This window comes from Chaetura pelagica, unplaced genomic scaffold, assembly GCF_000747805.2.
Source record: "Chaetura pelagica isolate M959 unplaced genomic scaffold, ChaPel_1.0 scaffold3, whole genome shotgun sequence".
Taxonomy (NCBI): domain Eukaryota; kingdom Metazoa; phylum Chordata; class Aves; order Apodiformes; family Apodidae; genus Chaetura; species Chaetura pelagica.
The window spans coordinates 1,530,141-1,552,564 of NW_009952974.1; the positions used below are offsets into that span (position 1 = coordinate 1,530,141).

General features: G+C 39.3%; 1 protein-coding gene across 3 annotated transcripts in view; it reads left to right on the plus strand.

Annotated features, from left to right (window-relative positions):
* Positions 1–22,424, plus strand: part of MYLK (myosin light chain kinase) — a 144,594-nt gene that overhangs the window by 99,608 nt on the left and 22,562 nt on the right. For all 3 annotated transcript variants that reach the window (XM_009996028.1, XM_009996030.1, XM_009996031.1), the window contains 7 exons: positions 83–133; positions 1,377–1,504; positions 4,764–4,917; positions 16,126–16,428; positions 19,979–20,014; positions 20,113–20,206; positions 21,192–21,395. In XM_009996028.1, the coding sequence (XP_009994330.1) occupies positions 83–133; positions 1,377–1,504; positions 4,764–4,917; positions 16,126–16,428; positions 19,979–20,014; positions 20,113–20,206; positions 21,192–21,395 (970 nt within the window). The remainder of the gene's footprint in view (positions 1–82; positions 134–1,376; positions 1,505–4,763; positions 4,918–16,125; positions 16,429–19,978; positions 20,015–20,112; positions 20,207–21,191; positions 21,396–22,424) is intronic.

A 22,424-nucleotide genomic window follows, 5' to 3' on the forward strand; every position in this document is an offset into this window, starting at 1 on the left:
TGGATGTAGGCTTTGCAGTTAAGCTGGAACCTTTCAAACTTCCCTTTTGAATGAACTTTGGATTTGTTTTGTTTTTATCCAGGTGAAGCAACAGTTAAGAAGAAACCAGCTCCAAAGACTCCTCCAAAAGCAGGTAATTTCTTGCATGTGTCATCCTGTAGGAATAAATAATTAAAAAAACATCGTTTTAAAGAACATGCACCACATTTCTAACTACAGCTGTTCCTCTACTAAATTTCTTTGCACATGTAATTAAATGGTGAGTATGAAATTCGGTGCTTTAAGTCCATTTTTCAAACTTGTTCAAAAGGTTACATTGTGCTAAGACTTACTCTGCATGAGTAGCTACCACAGAGAAGTTGATAGCTTCTACATTTCCTCATAACTGGCATTATGGTGACCTGTTCATGTGTCTGCACTCTCCTAGGCAAATCTATCTATATTTAAAGTTACTCAGAATGTTCCTTTACACGAACCCACCATCAGTGTCTTAAAGCCTTGTCAGACTTCTAAACTGTTGAGTGTCTCAGCCTACCTTTCTTCAGATTCTTCAAAACAAAAACATTTTTCAAAGAACAAGCAAAAAGGAGCCCCCACTTTGTTTTAACTACATTGAAAAGAAAAATACAGCACTTTTTTCATGTGCAGTAGCCCTGTGCTTTGGACAGGGATGTTACATTTGTCAGTGAGGTCATTCTTATGTTAAAGAATGCCTTTTACTCTTTCTTTCAAAGTGTCCTCAAATCTACACATGTAAACACTCTGCCCCCTCCAAGTATTTTATTTTTTTTTTACTGTAAAACAACAGAACAGGTTTCCCCCTGAAGTTGTCTGGACTGTGATATTTCTGGCATCTGTCCCTAGAAGCTACCAGGGATCTGGCACACTCAGCATCACAACTGACAGTCATGAAATAGCAAAAGAGATGCTCTGCCATCCATTGATACTCGGGCAGTGGGGGAGGGAAGAGGAGGAGGAACAACACCTGATTCAGTCGTGGAGAAGTTTGAACAGGCCTGCAAGATTTAAAATAAACAACTGTAATACACAAAAAAAATGAGTCTGTCATTGATCATGGGAAAATTGACTGTGATGGAGAGGGACATCAATTTCCTTCTTTGTCTCTCTAATAGATATCCTTTGTGATGTTTAGTTGGCTACTGAAGCCAGAATCTTTATAGGCAGGTGTTGAGTCTTACTTTATGTGAATGCTCTTGATGACATTAGGGAGCAGGTTTGCAGACTGCTAATCTGCATTTCAAATGCTGCTCTGAAACTGTTGAGCTGAGAGGTGTATGTGTTCTGCATTTTAAGAAAAATAAATCATACAATCACCTAAACAGAAATCTTTATTTTCTTTTTATTTTTTTTATCAGCTGCTCCTCCTCAGATTACTCAGTTCCCAGAAGACAGAAAAGTCCGTGCGGGTGAATCAGTGGAGCTGTTTGCCAAAGTTGTAGGAACAACACCCATAACTTGCACCTGGATGAAATTCCGTAAGCAGGTAATAATTTTTTCTGGTCTGTTTTTAACAATTATTGAAAAAGTAGAGCTGGAAAGGAACTCCAGTGACCCATCTTGTCCATCTCCCTTCCAGAGGAACTAGCAAAGTTCATGTCATTCCTGACCGATGTTTTCCTCTCCTCTCCTGAAAATATTCCAATGGTGAAGATTTTATAACCTCCATTAGCAACTTATTGCAGCACTTAAATATCCATAGCGTTAGACATTTTTGCCTAATGCCAAACCCAACTCTTTCTTACTACAGTTTAAACCCATTGCTACTTATCTCTTTCATTAACAAATCAGTGTTGCTTTGAGAAAAGCCTTAGACCATGTAATTAAAGGATACACGATGTGGAAGATAAAGGTATCTGAAAAGTATGTGTCAGAGGGAACATTCATCTCTTTCAAAAATAGCATATTCATTGATGCTTAGTCTAAAGTTCTATCAGAGGGGCAAAATGCCATATATATATTGAGTGAAATATCTTGCAACACAAATGTCACTGTACAAAGCACAACAGCAATTATGCTGCCAGGAGTGCCAAACTCCCTAGGTTTAAAGTTCTTTCTACTTGAATTAATTTCCTTGAACTGTATTACATATGTTTATAAGGATAATTTCTAAAGAGAGTTGCTTTAGCTAATAATAAAATCCCTTTCAATCAAATAATCTAATATGCAAGTACAAATTGGAAGACAAAGTGCCACGTTAGGACAGAGCAAATATAAATATGTACTGTAGCTGCTGTTTTGTTTATTTCATTCTGAACTCCTTATGCACTCTATAGAACATAAATAAAAACATCTCCTACAAGGAAGTTTAGTCTCTAAATGCAGATGTGTCAGCATTAAATTGAAAGAATTCAAAACACTTTGCTAGTGCAAAGAGTATTCCAGATTCCATCTTTGCTAACCCCAAATAACCTCTTACTTTAGGGGAAAGGATGTTTTTTTCTGGAACTCCTATGATTTTTCAAATTCTTTTGTTTCAAGACTGGAGTTAAAAAGCAGCCTACTCGTTCATGAAAAAAACAGGTCTCAGAAGCTCCAATGACATTCAGTGTCCTGTTTTGCTCAGCTCTGTCTTAAAACATGGGTAAAACATACCTCTCAAAACTGAGTTTCTGGTTTTTTGCAGAATTCTGACTTCATTCTTGTATTCAACAATCCTGTTTACATATATTTCAAGGTGATTTTCCTACACAAATTCTGTGTGATGATAGAGAGCTCATAATGCCCTTGTCAGATTCTACATTTTTTATTATTTTAAAATTGTCAGTTATGGCAGGTGCATGAGATAGAAAAGAAAAAAAACAACTTCTGGAAGGTTAATAAACACTGCAGGAGCCCAAGTGTGGGTAGCAGTCTTTCATTAATTAAATTAAATGGGAAGCCAGTTTCTATGTACTGTGATGCACCATTATTTTGCTTTCTTTTCCACTTACACTTCACCACATGTTGTTATTCTTGGATTTCTTCTTCTTCTATAAATGCAGTTGATTTCAACCCTGTTCTAAAAGTGAAAATCTCACAAGTGTTCTTACAATTTCCCTGTGGCTATCTGAGTTATTATTTGAGCAGATAAAGTCAGTGGCTAGTTGGAATTTCAACCCTGCCACTGTGTGCTGCAGCAGGAGGGACTTGTCCTCTCAGTGTTCCCTCCTCACATTCCTTCAGGTTCAAGAGAGCCACAGTGGCCTCTCACAGGCATATTCTGGGCAAATACCTTTTGCTTGAAGAAAGGCAACATCACATAGTTGTGACCCACACTGTTGTACATGATGGCAGCCTATTGGAGGGATGCTGGAACTTTGCTCAGCTAAAAAGGGGAAAGCCTTTGAAAGTCTCTTTGTTAGTTAAGGAACAAAGTCCATTGTTTAACACTGCCAATTGTTGGAGCTTCTTGGACCAGTGACTTTCTTTTGGGAACACAAGGATCCAGCTTCCTGTTCTTGACAACAATCCTTTCAGGGCTTTCTCTGCAGAATGCAGGTCTAGTCCTACTGGACACATTTGCTAATTACTATTACCCTTTGACTAATTCTAGTGAAGTTAAACAGATAAGCCAGTGTAGAATCTCAGAAAAATAAAGTATGGGGGAAGAGAGGAACAACTTTGAGTGTAATTTAAACTGTAATCCTACCTGATCCCATTTGCTAACTTTCTGTGGGAGTTATTGTAGCAGCATGTCTCTCAGGTTACTTTTGGGCACATAGCAATGCATGTGTTCTATCTCAGTTGAGGAGAAAGTAGGCAAATTCCTGCTCATAACCTTGTTATTTCTTGTTCTCTGAATATATGAGACAAGATAAGGCAAAGTAAATACCCTTCATTTTTAATGAAATTCTGAGAATGAGTTGGAAGAGTCACTTATCTAAGAAGGAAGTGGTGGGAGGAAGAAGGGCATTGACATTATGTTGTCTCTTTCATAAGAACACAGTGTACAACTTCTATAATTGCAGTGGAGTATTATGAGGTTTTTAAATAGTCTGTCATGTCACAACATAATACTGATTAAAATCTAAGTCTCCTTGGCCATTTATGCTACAATAGCTTTTTTTTTTTTTTTTCATTTTAAAAATAGTTCATAATAATACTATGGTATTCAGCTGAGATTTTTATTTTTGCATCTCCAGAAAATAAAAATGATATAGGAAAGATAAATCTGCTCTCTCCATATCTCTCTCTGCACAGCTGTATAATGGTATCTCAATTTCAGGCAACTTCATCTCCAATTGTTCAAAACCAAGAAACTGTTATCCCAATTTATGTGGAAATGCAGAATAAGGCTGATTAAAACCAAGGGGTAAAAGTCACAGCTATGGGTGGCTTGTACACTGGGCCTCTAAAGAGGAATGACAAATTAATTAGGGTATTTAAAGCTAAACCCTTGTTCCACTGTAGTCTCTGGGAGATATGTGAGACCGTACTTTGTTCTTTTGCTGATTACACAGTTTGTCAGCCTGTCAAAGAGGAGCTAGAAAGTTGGACTCCTCTTCCTTAGTCAAATCCCAGCAACACTAATGCTCCCTGTTGCCTTTGTAGGACTGGAACCATTATAATGTTCCACTGCATTTCTAGATGTTTTGTGTTGGTCACACTCTTTACCAGCTGCATTTATTTGCTGCTGTAACAGAATTATCTGCAGATAACACTCAATATGTTATGATAACCTTGTATTGTAATTTGAGCACTTTCAGATATGAAGACATTTTCCCCATGAAATATTTATATTTTTTTTCTTTTGACTTTGGCAGATTCAAGAAAATGAATATATTAAAATTGAGAATGATGAGAACAGCAGCAAGCTAACAATATCATCAACAAAGCAGGAACACTGTGGGTGCTACACCCTGGTTGTAGAGAACAAACTTGGCAGCAGACAAGCACAAGTCAACCTGACAGTTGTTGGTAAGTCCATATTAATGTTTTAGATATATTTTCATTCTTCATACATCACACTACATTTGCTTTATATGTGATGATACACAAAAAATTAAGTAACTTAAAAAGTTAAGTTGAATTAAGAAGACTGAAATGAAAGACCAGTATTTTTATAAAAATAGATCTGGACTGGATAGTCACATTGTAAAAAGGACTATAAAAAGTTCAATAGTGCTGTACTGTGTTTTTTTTTAAAAAATTACTAATTATCGATGGAGGTACAAAATAGCTCAGCCTTTTAAGAAAAGCAGGTGGGGAAAAAACTGCTCATGCATCCATTTGTTTTGTTAGATACTACTTCTTTTTCCCATCTAATGTTTGCAGCAACCAGATGTTTGCTAGACTGAAAATTTTAAAACTGTTAGTTCAATAAGGATTGAGGTGGTTTCTATTAGACTGTAAATCTGAAAACATCCTGTTGTTTGGGGGAGGGAGATTTTATCCTTTTAATTGAAATTCCTACAGTTATGTACTGGTTTATATTTACAGAAAGCAGTGAATAAAAGCAGGTTTTAATATGGACCGCCTCCTGTATGGGCTTTTGCACACATGTATTCTAAAGCTTCAAACATTCTTGTCAGATACTGCAGCCTAGATCTAGACCAGATCTGTGTTTCAGACTTAATCTACAGCTGGGACATCTAGCTGTGAAAGCACTAATGAACCCACCTTGATGTGGATACACAGGGATTTCAGAGAGGTTCTCCAGTCAGAGGATGATTTGATTAAAACATATAGACTGTGGGATGGATCTGTTCCTAGACTGTTATCAATGGCATACAAAGCAGTTTTGGCACAAGGAGGGGGTGAGCAGAGCTTGTCCAGGTATTTGAATGAATTCTAGTTCAACCAGCAAGACTGCATCCTAATCACTCACTCATAACTGCTCTGGCTGCCCCAACAGCTGTGGATTAATGAGCACATAAAGAAATGTGGGTATAAGTCTAAAGATGAAAATCTGTCTCCAGCAAAATCAATGGCAAAATACCACTAACCCAAATTGGACTGGAAATTCATTCCAGCAATCCAAAATTTAATGAGTCACACTTTCAAGTACAATATCCACTCCTAAAGAGTGAATGCCCCTCAGCTGCACACTGCTGTATGCATTGTCAACAGAGGCCTCCTGATTATTGAAATTAATTTCTTTCATGTAATCTGTGACTTCCATTGAAGTTAAAGATGACTGAATGAATGAGTATAAATATCAAGCAGATTCTAGTATCACGCCAGAAAATTCAAGAATAGAAGAGAACAGAATAAGTATTTTTCACATGATGCATAGATAAATTGTAGCAGGTTATTGGCCAAGATGGATTTTTTTAGCTGAACTAGACGGACAATTCGTATTATCATGTCACTGTGTGAGCCTTGACTTGTTATTATGTAAGTCAGTGTTTTATATCTTTTGGAGGTAATGGCTTTGAAAGTCTTTGAATTCTATAGCCTTATAAAGCTATATCTCAGCCTCCTGCTTTGCTCTTGCATAAGAAATGTGGCAGAGATCAGTGGGATTCCCAGAGATGCTTTTGGGACATTTGGGTGAAGAATCACTACAATGTGCTGGAGTTTGTGCTTTGGCTGATGACAAGCTATCTGTTTCCAACTGAAAAGAATAAATTCCTTCTTGTAAAATTGCCAAGCTCTTCAATGAGACATCTCACTGATGTCATCACTGCCAAAGGCATGACAAAGACTCAAAATTTCTAGTTTGTTACACATGCATTTTTAAGGCCAGATTCTTTCATCTAGGTATTCAAAAAATGGGGAAAAGTGAACAGATATGTCTTCCTTCCAGGAATTGAGTTAGAATCTCACTAAGATAAAATCCTTTACCCTGTCTGCTACTGCAAAGTTGTTAAATGTTCATGCAAGTTGGAAGGTACTTTTCTCCAAAGCCTGTTCCAGTCAAAACAGGGAAACTATATTTCTCTAAATATGCAAAATGTGAGACCCTTTAGTCTACCAAAGCTCATCTCTAGTCTTAAATTCGCACTTGTCCATTCTCTCTGCTCCATCCAAAGTACTGGGAAGAAAGTTGCCCTCCTTTCCCTGACCCCACATTCATAACAAGCATTTCTGGAGTAAGCCCTGGTGTTAAAGATCAGCTCTGTTTGCCTCAGCTATTTATAAGGCAGCTCTAAACTCCGTGTGAGCTGCCTCCCTATGAGTTTACAGATAAAAGGTGCATCTATGAGCATGTTGTGTGCTCAAAACAGTGCTGACTGACCACAGCTCACAACTGAGTCTTGAGTATAAATAGTGAACATCTGCTTTCTGGAAGATTGTGTCTGAGCCAACCTGGAACTATATTTCTCAAAGAGGCAGCTAACAGGCTTGTCTGTTCTGAATTTTAGCAAATCAAAGGCATTTGTTAAAATATAAAATTAATTAATAAGGAAATAATGGAGGACTTATTTTACTAATGCTCCTCACAGCCATGTGGGTTGCAAAATCTTCATGCTGATGGGCAAACATTTCATGTGAAAAACTTCAAAAAGCATTTCCCAAATTAAAATTGGAGCATAAATGCATGCCAGGGAGCAGGCTGCCCAGAAAAGTTGTGCAGTCTCCATCCTGGGAGGTATTCAGGTTTAGACTGATAAGCATTTGAACAATCTGGTTTGACCTTATAGTGGATCCTGCTTTGAGCAGAAGGTCTAAATACCTTTCTGCAGAATATTGATGATCTTGGGTTTTATGCTTTTGGTTGTCAAAGACCTTTCTTCACAAAAAATAACATAATTGACTTGTCTCCAACCAGAGCACAAAGCACTGAGTTTATCTTCCAAGATTCAAATCAGAATTGATCCTGTTCTGATATAAACCCTGAGTCCTTGACTGTAAACTATCACTGGGCATGATTATTATAAATTACCTTTAATAATTATGTTTAGGGGAAAAAATCTACCCTGAATTCCTTTGAATTTGGCTCCTGAAGTCCTAAATTTAACTGCTCACAGACAGGCTCAGACATCAACTGCAAGCTTAAGTGAACTGAGCAGGGATTCTGACATTCAGAGTTCAAACACTGTGTGATTTGATACAGTTTGGGCCACAGGAAAATATGACTTGACAGAAACCCGACTCAAAAGGATTTATTTGCCTTTGTGATTTTAATGAGTATCAGTGAACAATATGTCCTGTTCCACTCAGCCACCAGTGTGAGCTGTTTGCAGTTCACACGTCAGCTGCACAGGCAGGTAGTCAAGTCAGAGGACACTCGTTAATTGACAGGCAATGCAGGGTGGTAATGAGCACTGAACACTGAGCCACAAGAACAGTCTTGAGTTTCACATTGGTTCCTTGTGTAACTTTGTCTGTATAAACACTAAGAACACTGGGAGACCTGCAGTTAGAAGTGAGACATCCAAGTTAAGCTACGTCTTCTTTTAAAGACTTAGCTGCTCCCAAAATGTCCATGTGTGCTCTTCTCTATTGTTATTATTATCTCTCTTAAATAAACAATGTTATTAGCTGAGTGATCCCTCTAGGGAGATTTTGCAACATGTTTCTGCTCCAAAACCAAAATGGCTTGATATGGAACTGAGCTAATGATTTACAGCAGACACTGTGTCAGATTAAATTGGGCAGTGATGAGTTTAGGATAAGACAGGACTGATTTAGGCCAAGTAGAGCCCTCACTCTGAAGTGATAGCAAGGAATATTCATTCTTTTCATGCCAGTTGCTAGATATATATTGGTAAATTTATAAAATTTCTGGTTCTGTTTATTTTAGTTATGTGACAGGAATACCCCAATAGTAGGCTTATTAATTGCTTATATGAAGGCTTTGGTCCTGGTTCAAGTGACATATATGCATGCAAAATTACTGTTGTTTGCCCTGAAGCTCTGTGGTAGCACAACCATCAGATGACAGTGGCACTATGCCTGAGAAGCCTGGCTCAGAGCTTGCTGCTCAGACTGAGTGGATCTAGCCGTGGTGAGAAACCATGTGCTCTCTCTCTGGAAAAGCAAGTGCAGACATCTGTAAGAGATAGTGAAGCAGAACACACACACTTCTACAGAGAATGCTGCAGTTCAGAAATACTAACATAAATGCTTCTGGAATTTCATCTTCTTCCAAGAAGCATTAGATTATATCTTGAAGTATCCATGTGCTTCCCTGTTTACAGTTAGGATTGAAAATGCAGTGAATTTCCTAAGAATATGTGGGTGGACTTGGTCTCTAACCTTTAGCCTTTTAAATTCCTTGGGATTGCTGGAGGACTTTTGTCACCAGTTTTATGATTAAAGGGACACTAAACTGGTGGTTCCTAAGGAAGAGATGTCTTATGTTGCTGTTGTGCTGCTGTTGTAGTTCAACAGTGTTCTAACCTCTGCTGCCAGCCTCCCTTCTAACGTTTGGTGGCAAAACTCTGCAGCTGTATTAAAACTAAATTTTCACAGCAAGACGTGAATGTTTAGAGTAGAAACAGTTTATGTAGCCCTGTACATCAGTGCCAGTACACTGACCCGTATTTATTCCTTGAGGGGTCATCTAGTTTCAATGCCATTTCTGCCAGAAGAAATTCCAGTAGAACTCCCTGCTTAGTTATTTTTCATGACAGTATTTCCCACAATAAAACTCCTGGATTTTGCCTGCTGTTAAATTATAAGAATGTCTTAGTTACTAAGAAATTATTCATCATGACCCCTGCACAGGCACATGGGGTTTCTAAAACCAAAATTCATCCCAGTGAAGACCTGGAATCTGCTGATAGTCTTACTGGGAAAGTCCTAAAATGTATTCTCCCTTTCCCTGAACAGGCATTGGAACTCTGATTCAATCAGGTGTCAAACCAGGTGTCTAATGTGTAGCACATGAGTAATACCAATAGCTTGTTGACTCAGGCACAGAAGCAGATGGTTTAGGAAAAGGGCTCCTGAGAATGCATTATGTATTTGTTTATTCCATTAGGCCTGCAGCAGAAGGAGATGTTCTTGTGCCGAGGGCATTGGCATGGGAGTGGTGAGCTCTGGGTTCATTCCCAGCTCTGTTCTCCTGCATGTCCTTGGACAAGGTCATTTTACTCTTTTATGCCTCAGTTTCCCCAACTGGCAAAGTGGGAACAAGGGCATAAAGCAGTGCTCTGGGCCTCCCCCATTTGAGAGCGCCTTTATCTACAGGTCTCAAAAGGGCAGTTTTTACGTAACTTAGTTTTATGTCACGGTTGTTGGGAGGAGCAACGCAATTAGGGCTCACACGTTGAGGAGGCTAGCAGCAGTCTGCAGTGTTTACTACACAGGAGGGGTGAATGTCAACCTCTAGTCCCCTGAGCTAACTAACCCTGTCCACATGGTCCTCAGCTCTGCTGGGGAGGTTGTTTCCTTAGAAGAAAACTTCTGTTCATTTCAACTTTCCTTGTGTTGTTTTGCTGGAGAACGCAGGCATTCTGTTCTGGTTTTATTTGACACTAAACCTGTGGTGCACGAACATCCAGAAGGGTTTATGGGTGTTACACCGTGTTAAGGGGTAATAATATCTCTTCTTCTAGAACTCCTCTCCCTTGGAAAAAAACAAAACTGCAGGGCATAGTTTTCCAAGCAAAGCAGAGAGATCTGCCATGACCCCAAGCCCTGTCAGCAATAATGCCGAGTTCATTTATGACCTTTTATGGTTTCGCTTTTCTCCTGCTGATGAATTTCAAATGAAGGCTCTGCCAGTGCTGTCGGCATGGACAGTGTTCAACTGGCTTTTGCAGCATATTAAATACCTTCTCTAGCTAAACAGCTTGTGGAATGGAATTAAATTGTTTCTTTCTGTCTGTTCTTTATCTGGCAGACAAATATCACAATAGCTAATAATAGTATTATACGGTAATATGATAACTGGATTTAGAAAGAAACCAAACCAATTTTGAGAACAGATAAAGAAAACTACCTCAGAGGCATTGTTTCAGTTCTGTCTCTGTTTGTAAGAGAAAAAAACCTTTTTTAGAGGCTGTAGTTACACTGTTCTCAATTTTCAGAGGCTTTCCACTGGAGCAACATTGCTGCTGAAGAGCCCACCAGCGCCCTGCACACGCTTACCATGCAGCAAGACCTATCACTTTGCTTTGGCTGAGCTTGACCCTCACATCAAGGAGCAGGGCAATTTCCATTTCCCTGTACTCAGAGTTAGATAAGGAGATTGCTGCCTTTTTTGGTCTCCTGGAATGGTGCTTTTGTTCTGCAGACTCTGTAAACTGAGGCACATGGAGAAGGCCGTGAGATCTGGGCTGCACAGTTTTGTATTATGTGGGTGTCCTGTATGAGCTATGGGTTTGCCACCTATGCAGAAGGAAAGAAAGTCCCTTTCCTTATCAGGAGGAATTTTGAGTTATACACCACTGAAAAAAGGGCAAGGACCTCAAGTCAAATTTTTATCATACATAGCAATGATTTAAAGGCTGAGCGTGCTTCTGCTTTATGCTTCTCAGAGTGTACAAATACCAATTAATTAAAGATTACTCCAGGCTGTATATCAAAACCTGTTTACCAAAATATTTCTGAGAATTTGTCTGAGGAAGAAGTGCAGCTGATTTCAATTTGGGAGTAAATAAGAAGTGTGCATTTCAATCCTGGTATGGTCTGAAATGTGGCTTTATACGTTTCATATGGGGCCAGCTCATGACCTTACCATCTGCCCTAAGGAACAGATGCCACAAATGAAAAAACTGAAATCTGACCTCCTTGCTCTGGGGTACTGGCAATTTATGTCTCCTTTTGGTGAGAAGTAATTGGAGCACAAAGAGAGGAAACCAGTAAAGCCCTCCTTCACATCACCTCCATTCCCCTATGCATGGCATAGAGCTGCTATTGCTGTTTCCTCTGTGCCACTACTGCCAGTGACTTTATGCACTCCTGTGCTGCTATGTGGAACAGTCCCTGAGGCAGACTTGAGGCCAAATTAGCTGGTTTTCCATTTTTTTTGCTTGCTACTATGCTTTGGGAGACAGGTTAGGACAACCCTACTGATATTCCTAAAGTGATTATGTAGGGAGCTTTGTGTTTCAGTCCCCATAGCATTTAACTGTCTGGCCTCCAATTATCTTTTAGCCTCTGCATCCATTCTATTAAGCCTGCAAGATCATCATGCATTCTAGTTACAGAGGTCTAAGTACTATCTGCTACAAAGGAGGTAGAGTTTGTAGGATTCCGTCCAAGTTCAAGAGGACTGTGTGGATACAGCCAATTTAACTGTGTCAATCTAGAATATTATAAAGCATAGCTAAGTCTTGATTTTGTTGTAGTATGCATGCTGTAAGTTAGCAAGGGCCAGAGTGCCCCTAGTTTCATATAGTTAAGACATGGTGGAGAATATTCACATTTTCTTTTGCTGCATATAATAGTGAAACTGAAGTTAGAGCTCAGTATTTTAAATTAATTGCTTCCCCTATAGAAATGTTTAAAGGAGCAGTGTATTTTTGGATGCACTCCCTTCTAGTTCCCATGTTGGCTTGTGACTATGGTTTGGTCCAGAACAGGAAGAACAAAATTGTGGTCCAATGAAGCTTATGCAGGAAGTATGTTTGTGTATGTAAAAGACCACACATGACACACTAATGAAATATTGAAGATGGGCAGCTCAAGGACATTCATGTATACTAAACACTAAAAAAGGACAAAAGAGAATTGTGCTTGACTTCCACACCCCTCCTCAACCCACTAGATGTTTTTATTGGAAGCATTTAATTTTGCTGATGAAGATTTTATATTTCAGAAGGGAAAGTAGTTTGGCAAAATACCCTAGCTTCAATACAGACAGAGGAGGAAAGGGTAACCTTTAAAATCCCCATAGAATAAACTGTTGAGAAACAAAACAGACACATGGAGAGACCACCTGCAAATTCTCTGAATGTGCAGAGCTTTAGAATACCAGCCAGTCTGATATCAAATAATTTTAAGCATAGTAAAATGGTAGATATACATCTGTCTTATTAAGAAAGAGCAAAGATTGGGCTTTCATTCTTGTTTATGATCTCCCATAGCAGCTACTATCCCTGTGTTTATACATTAAGCAGATCTGCAGGCAGTGGCACATGGTAGACTTAAAACAAAAAAGTGAGTCTTTCTGGCTCAAGAGAGTCCAGCCAGCATTGCAGGTTTTCATCTTTGCCTACTGGAAAAATATATTAGGAAAGTAGAAATATTCTCAGGGCTGGCAGATATGAGACTAAATTCACGTAGCATTTTCTTCACTGCTGATGGCTCCTTGTCCATCAATATTTTCTCTCCAGCACTCACATACCCAAGCCTTGCTTTTGTAAACTATGCAGGCCAAAAGGATTGCAGTGATCTAGGTGAGTCATGGAAAGAGAGGTCACTAAGGTAACTGTGGCCTAGGTGGCTGATAAATCATGCCCAGAGTTTCATTAGGAAAAGGCAGTGTACTGAAAGTCAGCAAAGAGTGAACGTATCTTCATGTCCTGCACGGGAAGCAAGCTCTGCAAAGCCTGAAGCATGAGCATGCTTTCCTCCCTCAATGTAAAATTCAGTGCAAAGCACTAGAGCAAGCTAACACTTTATTTTTTAATTTTTTTTAAGCAAACACATACTGTCCATATTTAGTTGTGTGCATAGCAGATGTCAGAGAATCTGCAGTTCTTTGACAAACCTGAACAGATGCCTCTGTAAGGTGATAGACTGCTGGCTTAGCTTTTTCTTCAAAGTGTTTTCCTCCTGCTATCAGCAACTGCTCTGTTCTGTTTGGATTTGGGGTAAGTCAGCTGTTCCTTATCCAAGTTCTATCTACATCTTGAGAGGATGCAGTGATGATTATGTTGAAGGAAAATAAGACACAGAGCTGAACGTTCTTCCATACAGATTTTGAAGCAGACAGAGTTAGCATTAGTCCCTACAATGTCTGCGTGGAAAATAAACAGTAGTGAAATGAAGATGGCTATTGGTGCTGTTTGACTAAAATCACACCATCCATGTGTGCCACACAACCAGCTCTCTGGTGGCTGCTGTAATGTTCTGTTACTGTGAATGGTATGAACACCGAATATACACTTCTTGCAGCTCTGAGAAGGCTGGGGCAGGATTAATACGTGGAAGAGGGGTGCTGCTGTTCAGGCACCAGGACATCAAGTTTAAGTTCTCATCTTTGCTACAATCTCTCATATCTTGGGCAAAAAAAAATTAACTTCTTTGTGATTCAGTTCATGTTATCTACACGATAAATTAATGCTTGTTAATAGTCCCTTTTATTCTGCCAGAAAATGATGTGAGCAAAATGTGACAACTAAGCAGGGCAAGAAGCCATTTCAGAGGTTAAGGACATCTGGTCTCTGATAGATGTGTAGAACAAGAGATGTACTGTGTAACAGTGACTTCTAGTAGAATGGTGGTTTAAGTGTTGCCAAAATGAATAAAGATAACCTACGTTCTGGTAGTCTCTTTATCTTCTGCCTGGAGGTTCTCATGCTGGATGCAGCTGCAAACCCTTGGTGCCCATCTTTCTTCCTCCCTCCCAGTCTATTCCCTCATACTTGACAAGTTCTATTTATGTACCTTCTAGTATATTTAAGTTGTGGAGGGAGATGGATTTTCCATCACAACTGAACTAAAAGGAGTAACAGACATTTTTTCAGGGAAATCATTGGTCAGTAGAACTTGCTCTCTTCCAAATAGTGAAATGATATTTGCGTGTCTTGATAAGATTAGACTACTCTAATTTCCCTCTCTACAAGTAAAACCCCAGCAGTCAGAGAAGTCCCTCTGCCCAAAAAGCAAAAGGCACTTTTATGACAAATTCTGGCTATTTCTGACTGCTCAGTGATTTTCCTAGAAATGATAATTTCAGTATGGAGGAATAGCTGATACAGTTTACCACAGTAAGGCTTTGGTCAAAGTCCACAGCAGTTTTCCACAGCATTTGGATGTTTGTATTGCTGAGAAAGTGGCTGTAATTTTTGGCTGGTTTGCCAGCTCTGCCTTTCTGAAGGAGAAAGTGGTAACATCCATTAGCAGTTTTAGCCAGCAAAATGGGACAGAATTTTATGAGTCCATGTCCAGTGTAACCACTGTTTGTAGCATTTCACGTTTTCTATCTTTTTCTTTTCCCTTCTGTCTTTTTATCCCATCTTTTAATTTCTCAATCAACCTTTGACCACTAGTTCATCCAGATCAACATCATCATTATTTTGAAGGTTTTGCTAGATTACTTCTGAGAGGATTATTCCCAGTGAAGATATTTGTTCCCTTTAAAGTCTTTTGAAGTGCTTAAATTACATCATGATTTTCTTAATCAGTAATTTTTTAAAAGGTCAACATTTTTCTGTCAAAGGAAAATACTGATTTCAATAACTGTGTAATCAATAAACTTCCTTTTGAAAAAAATCATATAACTGCAAGGCTTCTGTATTGTGTCAGATGACTGCACAGTTGGCTGCTCATCTGCACACCTGCTTCTGATCGTATTTGCTCTATTCGTGCTACTAAGGGCTGAAGGAACAAGCCTCTAACTGAGGAAAAACAATTAAATTTTCCATCTTCCACCCCTCCCCCAATGATTTCTAAAATGCACAAGATAAAAAAAAATCTCAATATTTAAATGATGAGTTCTCAGGTGTATTCTTTTTCACCAAAAAGTGCACTAGTCTTCCAAAAATTGCACATAGGTGAAGTTGTTTGCTAAGTTGTTAGCAAAGAAAGCTGTCACCCTTCAAGATCTGTTTTTCTCTGTCAACAAACTGGATTTAGTATCTCTGTTACCCCGGTATAGTTGGATGAGTAGCACATTCTGAGGCTGTGGGAGGTTAGTAGTGGCCCTGAAGTACAGAGGCAGATGAAGGGAGCTGAGGAAAGAGCATCACAGCTATGGTGACTATTACAGGAGTAAACCTCTCAGGAGAAGTTCACCAAGGAGTGGTTTGCACTATTGTGGGAGATTTTATTTTAGTACTTGCAGATTCCAGACTCCACAGTTTCTGTAATGATAGCTGTGAAGGGCATAAGGCTTCAGCATGGCTTAGCAAGATGCCCAGGGACCTGAACAACCCATACTGGGACTGCATCTATGTTAACTAATGCAGGTATGTCTGTCTGTCCTGCAGCTATTCCTTCTGCCTGTAGTACAAACGCCTGAAGCAGAGCAATGGCACGGAAAGAAAAAGGCTCTTAGCTGGGGCCAGCCCCCCCTCTAACCCTCGTGATGGCATCTAATGTGCTTTGCATATGTTTTTGCAGACAAACCAGACCCACCCGCCGGAACCCCTTGTGCATCCGACATTCGGAGCTCGTCCCTGACTCTCTCATGGTACGGCTCCTCGTACGATGGGGGAAGTGCAGTGCAGTCCTACACTGTGGAGATCTGGAACTCAGTGGACAACAAATGGACAGACCTCACCACCTGCCGCAGCACCTCTTTCAATGTGCAGGACCTGCAGGCTGACCGGGAGTACAAATTCCGCGTGCGAGCTGCCAACGTGTACGGCATCAGCGAGCCCAGCCAGGAATCCGAGCTGGTGAAAGTTGGAGAGAAACAAGAAGGTTAGTTTTTATGACCAAAAGAAAAGTAAATTCCATTAAATGATGTCTTCTTAGCTCCCCAGGGAGGTCAGGCAACTGTACACACTCCTTCACGTGTGGCTCTGTGCAATGATTGGCTCTCAGTGGGCTGAAATCCCTTCACAGACTTCATATGTGTGTTTGAGCATAAAAATTTTGCACATGTCCAGTGGGGAAATTTGGCTTCAGGGATCCCAAAGCCCTGCCTTGTGAAAGCGACCAATAATTCCACTTCTGGCTCACTGGGAGTACTGGCTGGCAGACTTCTCTAGTGCACTGCACAGGGAACCAGAAATGAAATCTTTCACGCTGAAATTACACATCCAGACCATGCCCAGTTGAAAAATGATGTTTAGTAGTTTACCTGAGATTCCTTACAATTTATACTGGACAGACCATGGAAAAACACTTCATAAACACCACCAAATTTGCTTTTAGAAAAATTAAGTGTGATTGCTGGTGACCAAGTACTGAATATGCAGCAGAAACTGAATTAGCCTCTCAAACCTGGCAATAGCTCCCATGCTTCAAATCCCAGTTGCACTTGTAAAAATGTTTTTCAGTATTTTTTGCCTTTTATGTTTTGCTTAAGATCTTCTCAAAGGACTGATGGGAAGATCTGGAGCATTTCAGATGTTACTTGGAAAATGGTACCAAAATTTTAAACAAAAAAAAAAAAGCAACTTTTTTTTTTTTTTTTTTCCAAAAACCTGATATTGACTCCATATTCTTGTGCACACCTGCATCTACCTCCTGTGCAGGATCACTTTGACAGTCATACCACACTAAAAAAGCCAGACCAGGAATAATATATTTTGCCATTTTTTGGCTCTTTGAGGAGTGGACTCTGTGTTGCATCTCTCTCTCCTTACTTATGTATGCAGGGCTTTGGAGTTTGAAGTGTCTCACATAATCCTTGTGACCTTATCTTCTACTGACATAGCAAGACAAAATGACAGCAAAGTGGTGCTGCAACACCTAACTGTGTAAGCCCCTCAACAGACATGTCTGTGCAAAAGTAAATTGTATTTCTCTTCAAGTGCTAAATTAGATCATTCTAAATTACTTTCCTCTATCTGAAGGATTTAGAACCTAATCTAAATCAAGATGCAGCTTATCTTCAAAGTGGGAAAAATGACATTAAGAGTAGAAGTAAGATTGAAAAGAAGCTAGATGGTGTTAGCTTTTCATGATAAAATTCCCTGTGTTTGAATGCCCTCTTTCTTTAGTTGCAGGACAAACACCTTCTAAAGTTGAGGACCTGACTCCTCCCTACATTTGTTTTTCCTAGAGCAGGAACTTCTTGCACTGGACCAAAGCAAACAAGCTATCTTTCTTTTTAAGACTGACAGTTTTCTCACATAGATTTAATACAGAAAGGCTAGAAAGCATATGAATCATTGTGGTACATATTTTTAAAAAAACACATTAAAAATTCTTTTGAGTGAAAGGACAATGTATTCTGTTTGCAGGAGGGGGGGTTGTCTTGGTGCTCTCAATTTCCAGGGCTTCTTGGTCTCAGTTCTTGATACTGCAGCTAGTGTGGAGAAAGGGCAAGTCTTATAAAGTATGGTTTTTCAAGTGTGTGAATATAACTGGTGGTTTAATTAAAGCCAGTGGAAAATGCATGTGTTCAACACCTCTCAAAGTCAGAACTTTAAGCTGCCATCTATGTAAACACTTTGCTGAGTAACTGGGGATTTTCCGTTGCTGCCAGAAAGACTGATGACTGATTTTCGTCCTGAGGTGGCCACTGCAAATTAGCAGTCTCAATGCAAACTGAGCAAAGACAGGCATGGCTAACTTTTCATTCTGCCTTTAAAGAAAAGAGCTACTAAAATAAGGTTGTAAGTCACAACAGATTAAAGTAGGCATTGCCATGTTTGAGGAAAATTCGGTACTGTTGACTTACTTCTGAGAGAGGTTTTAGCACAGCTACTCTGCTTACCAAGCTCAGATATGTTCTGCTTATCTAATTTAGGCTTCTACTGGAGGACCAAAATGTTTCTAGTTCGTGGCTTCAATATAGAATTGCAGCAGAATTGGGAACCGACCTCTTTGTCTAATCAGTATTTGGCAGACATTAACTACTGGCAGCGTGGCTGGGATCAGCTCCCTTATGCAGCCCTTAAAAGGGGAGGAAAATGTGATGTGCTCTATGCAAGTGTGGTTTTGAGCTGAGGAAGATCTGAGGACAGCTACCCTGGAGTGGGGAGGGCTTGCTTCCCTCCCTGCTCTTCTGGGAAATTGCTGCAAGCCAGCAAGTCTGTGCTGGGACATACAAAGGTTGCAAATCCAGGGGGAAGAAAAAGATGAAGAAAAAAAAAAAAGAGAGAGAGGAGGGCTTTAGTAACAAACTATATCTACTTGGTTGGCCTTGCTACCAGAAAACAGATGCAGCAATATATGCTGGATGTGAGAAAGTGATCCATGTGCATCAGACCAGCTATATCTGCTCAGCCTGCACCCTTCTTTTTGTTGTTTTCTTCTCATTTGTTGCCTGTAACTCTATTCTCTAAAGCACCTAACAGCACCCAGAGTATCACATGAATGTTCCATAACACAAATCTGTTGACACAGTGGGGATAAATCACTTGGTTAGGTTTGCACTCTATGATGGCAAAGTGCAGCTTCAGCAGCTAAAGGGAGAATTGTACAGGTCACTGCAACTGCCTGTGCAGTTTCTCAAATTACTGATCGTAGCCACAGGTCTTAAGAGCAAGCCCAAGCACTGTGAGTAATACATAACATTCCAGCTACAAACCCTTTCCCTTGTAACTGCAGGCATCATAGGGAGCAACACACAAACTGGTGCTACTGACAGTTCATGCACATGAAAATTGAAAATTAAAATCAAGGCACTCAGGCCAGCTTTCACTCAGTCTGTGTCACTGGGCTTGCCAACATCTCTGCCTGCCTTTGAGTATGCCTGCAAAACTGAGGCTCCATTTGGACCTCAATGATTTAAAAATTCAGCCATGCTCAGTAAAATGCATTTTGTCCTAACTTCCTAGTCATCTTGAGTCTGAAAATTTTGCCTGTATGCTTTGCAGGAAATCTTTTCATGCATAAACTTGCTTTACGTTTGGCTTTGCATTCCAAAAAATGCACAGAAAAGCCAGAAAAAGTATTTGTCATTGAGTCAGAAGTGTTGTTATTGATTTTAATATTTTAAATTAATTTTCTATTTTACTAAGGCATTCCTAAAACTATTTATTAGATGAAATTGAACTGATTCAGTATGCTGATGTTTCTAGTAGGCAGGTATAATAGACAAGTAGTGCAAAACATATGAGCTTGTTTTATTAAGAAGAGTTGACCAGATTGTGACTGTGTAGTCAATAGTCACAAATGAGTGGTGAAGATATTTTAATTATTAAGTTAATGCACAAAATTCCTGAGGTTTTTTTTGCTGCTTAGCCATAGGGTCTACCAGTTGCCCACATTACTGTGAATAAGTTAACTATCTTATGTAAATTCTATTATATATCCTATATAATATGTTATTAATGTCTTTTTATTTTCATCATAGAACTTAAAGAGGATGAAGCAGAGCTATCTGATGATGGTAAGAAGTCAATCTTTTTAACAGGACAAATGCAAATATGTGCTTTTAATTAATGTTTTCTGGAGGTTTTAATCATGGTCCTTAATACTTATTTGTAGAAGGGAAAGAAACAGAGGTCGACTATCGGACGGTTACCATCAACACTGAACAGAAAGTTTCAGATGTCTATAACATTGAAGAAAGACTGGGATCGTAAGTAATACATTGTGCTTTTGAAGACACAGAGTTTTGAAGGCTACAGTCAATTTTAAAGATCACATGCACTCCTTTGACAGTGTCTAGCACTTTCAACATTCAACTCCTCTTTTGCAGTAAAAGTAGATTTTAACATATATTGGCCTCCATTCCATAAAGATCCTTTATTCCTATTACTAGATAATTTTAAATAGGCTCTACATGCATTTCTGTCAAGGAAAATGGAGCCCACAAAAGCATAAAGCTAGAGTCATTGTTCAGTGTTCTAAAAGCTAGCTGAAAAGAAGGTACACATTGTGTACTTGCATTTCCATTATATCCGTTAGTGGTAACAAGATTACCCTGCCCACAGGCTAGAATCTCTCTTGACAGCAGTCGTAATCCCCAGAGCATTAACAGTATTGCTCAGTGAAGGTCAGTGATTAGCCTGGCTGTGCTACTCGGTGCTTAACCCAGGGTGTGTCAGTTGCACACCCTGAGAATCTTTCAGCAGTTTGTGCTGCTGGTGTTGCTGAAGGCCAGGGGATCCTCTTTGCTGCCCTTAGCAAATCTTGATAAGTGTATGGTAGAGTTGTACACCTGTAGCAACGTGAAGTAGTAGCACTGAAGCCTCCAGCATTCAGATCCTGAGTTCACCTGTAACCTATATCCTATACCTGAGATGTCCCCTATCCACTACCCTTTCAGAGCATGACCTATAGAAAACTGTGCAGAAAAACTTGAGTCACATGAATTAAAGCCTGCTAGGAGTCCATTTTTTTTCAACCCTCTTATCTAAAACTTGGTAATTGGAATAGTGGGGTATTCATGCAAAAATTCTTGCAGATTACTCTGCACAAAATCAGTACAGAGCAGTATTTGATATGAGGACATTTTTATTTCAAAACAGAGCTGTTGCACTGTAATATTAAGTAAAATGTTGTTATTCACGGTGGCCCATATATTGCAAAACCTTGTTATGGAAATAGTTATATATTTTCAGGGGGAAATTTGGACAAGTCTTTAGGCTTGTTGAAAAGAAGAATGGAAAAGTTTGGGCAGGAAAATTTTTCAAAGCATATTCTGCTAAGGAAAAAGAAAACATAAGGGAAGAAATCAGCATCATGAACTGTCTACATCATCCAAAACTTGTCCAATGTGTAGATGCCTTTGAAGAAAAAGCCAACATCGTTATGGTCTTGGAAATGTAAGTATAAAGCAGATCACACTAACAAGGCTAATGATGTTGAAAATAATTGTGCTTTGAAAAGCAGCAACGTACCAAGACATGGGACTGGTAAAAGCTTCAGCATCTGCAGGGCCTGGATAGTTTTCACATCCTCCAATTTTTTCCAGTTATTTATCCAATTTGCTTAAAATGTATAAGTCAATGCGTGGTTTATGTCTTAAAGATCAGTGAAGATGTGTTGCAGTCTTTATTGTCTAGGTTTTTTTTTAATTGAGTACATGTGGTGTTTTTCTTCAGCTCACTCTTTTATTGCCAGCTTGTGAGGAGAGAGAAGAAACATTAGTTGCAGTTTGAGTTCACACTTAGAACCAAAAACATATTTAAGGAGGAAAAAAAATACCTTTTTTCTTTAAGCACTTCTAAACACTTTGAAGAAGCTTGTGTCAAATTTCACATCAACACTGATCAGTTGTCTCTTGCAGATAATTGAATGCTGGTGCACAACCGACAGTAGGAGAGAAAAATATGCTTGAGACTGCAAACATCTAAGCTACATCCTAACAAAGTATTTGAATTTCCATGAAAACTTAACCCAGGAAAATGTGTAGTACCCAAGAGGTATTTGAAACACTTCAGTTTTCATCAAGTGCTATATCCAGTTTCTATATTTTTAAGACACCTTAAATGATAAGTCTGATGTGTTTCTCATGCAACAACATAAACACTCTGATTGCAAAACATTTATTTGTAATAAGGGAGTGCTGTCTGAAAACTCTCCACAGGTGAACATAGTGAATGTTCTAAATCTACATCAGTAGATGCAGAAAGATTGCTTATGCTGTTCCCCCCCAAAAAAAACCCCTATTTAAGCATGATTTGACCTGCCCCTAATGTCCATACACAGATTCTCCATGATGATCCAGGCATAGCAGTTATAGAAGGGAATTGCTCCTTTGCTTAGAAGTCATTGCACTCTTCACCCAAAGCTATATAATTAAGCAAAGCTGAATTTGAAGACAGCCTATGTTGCTGTCTTTGTTCCTGCTG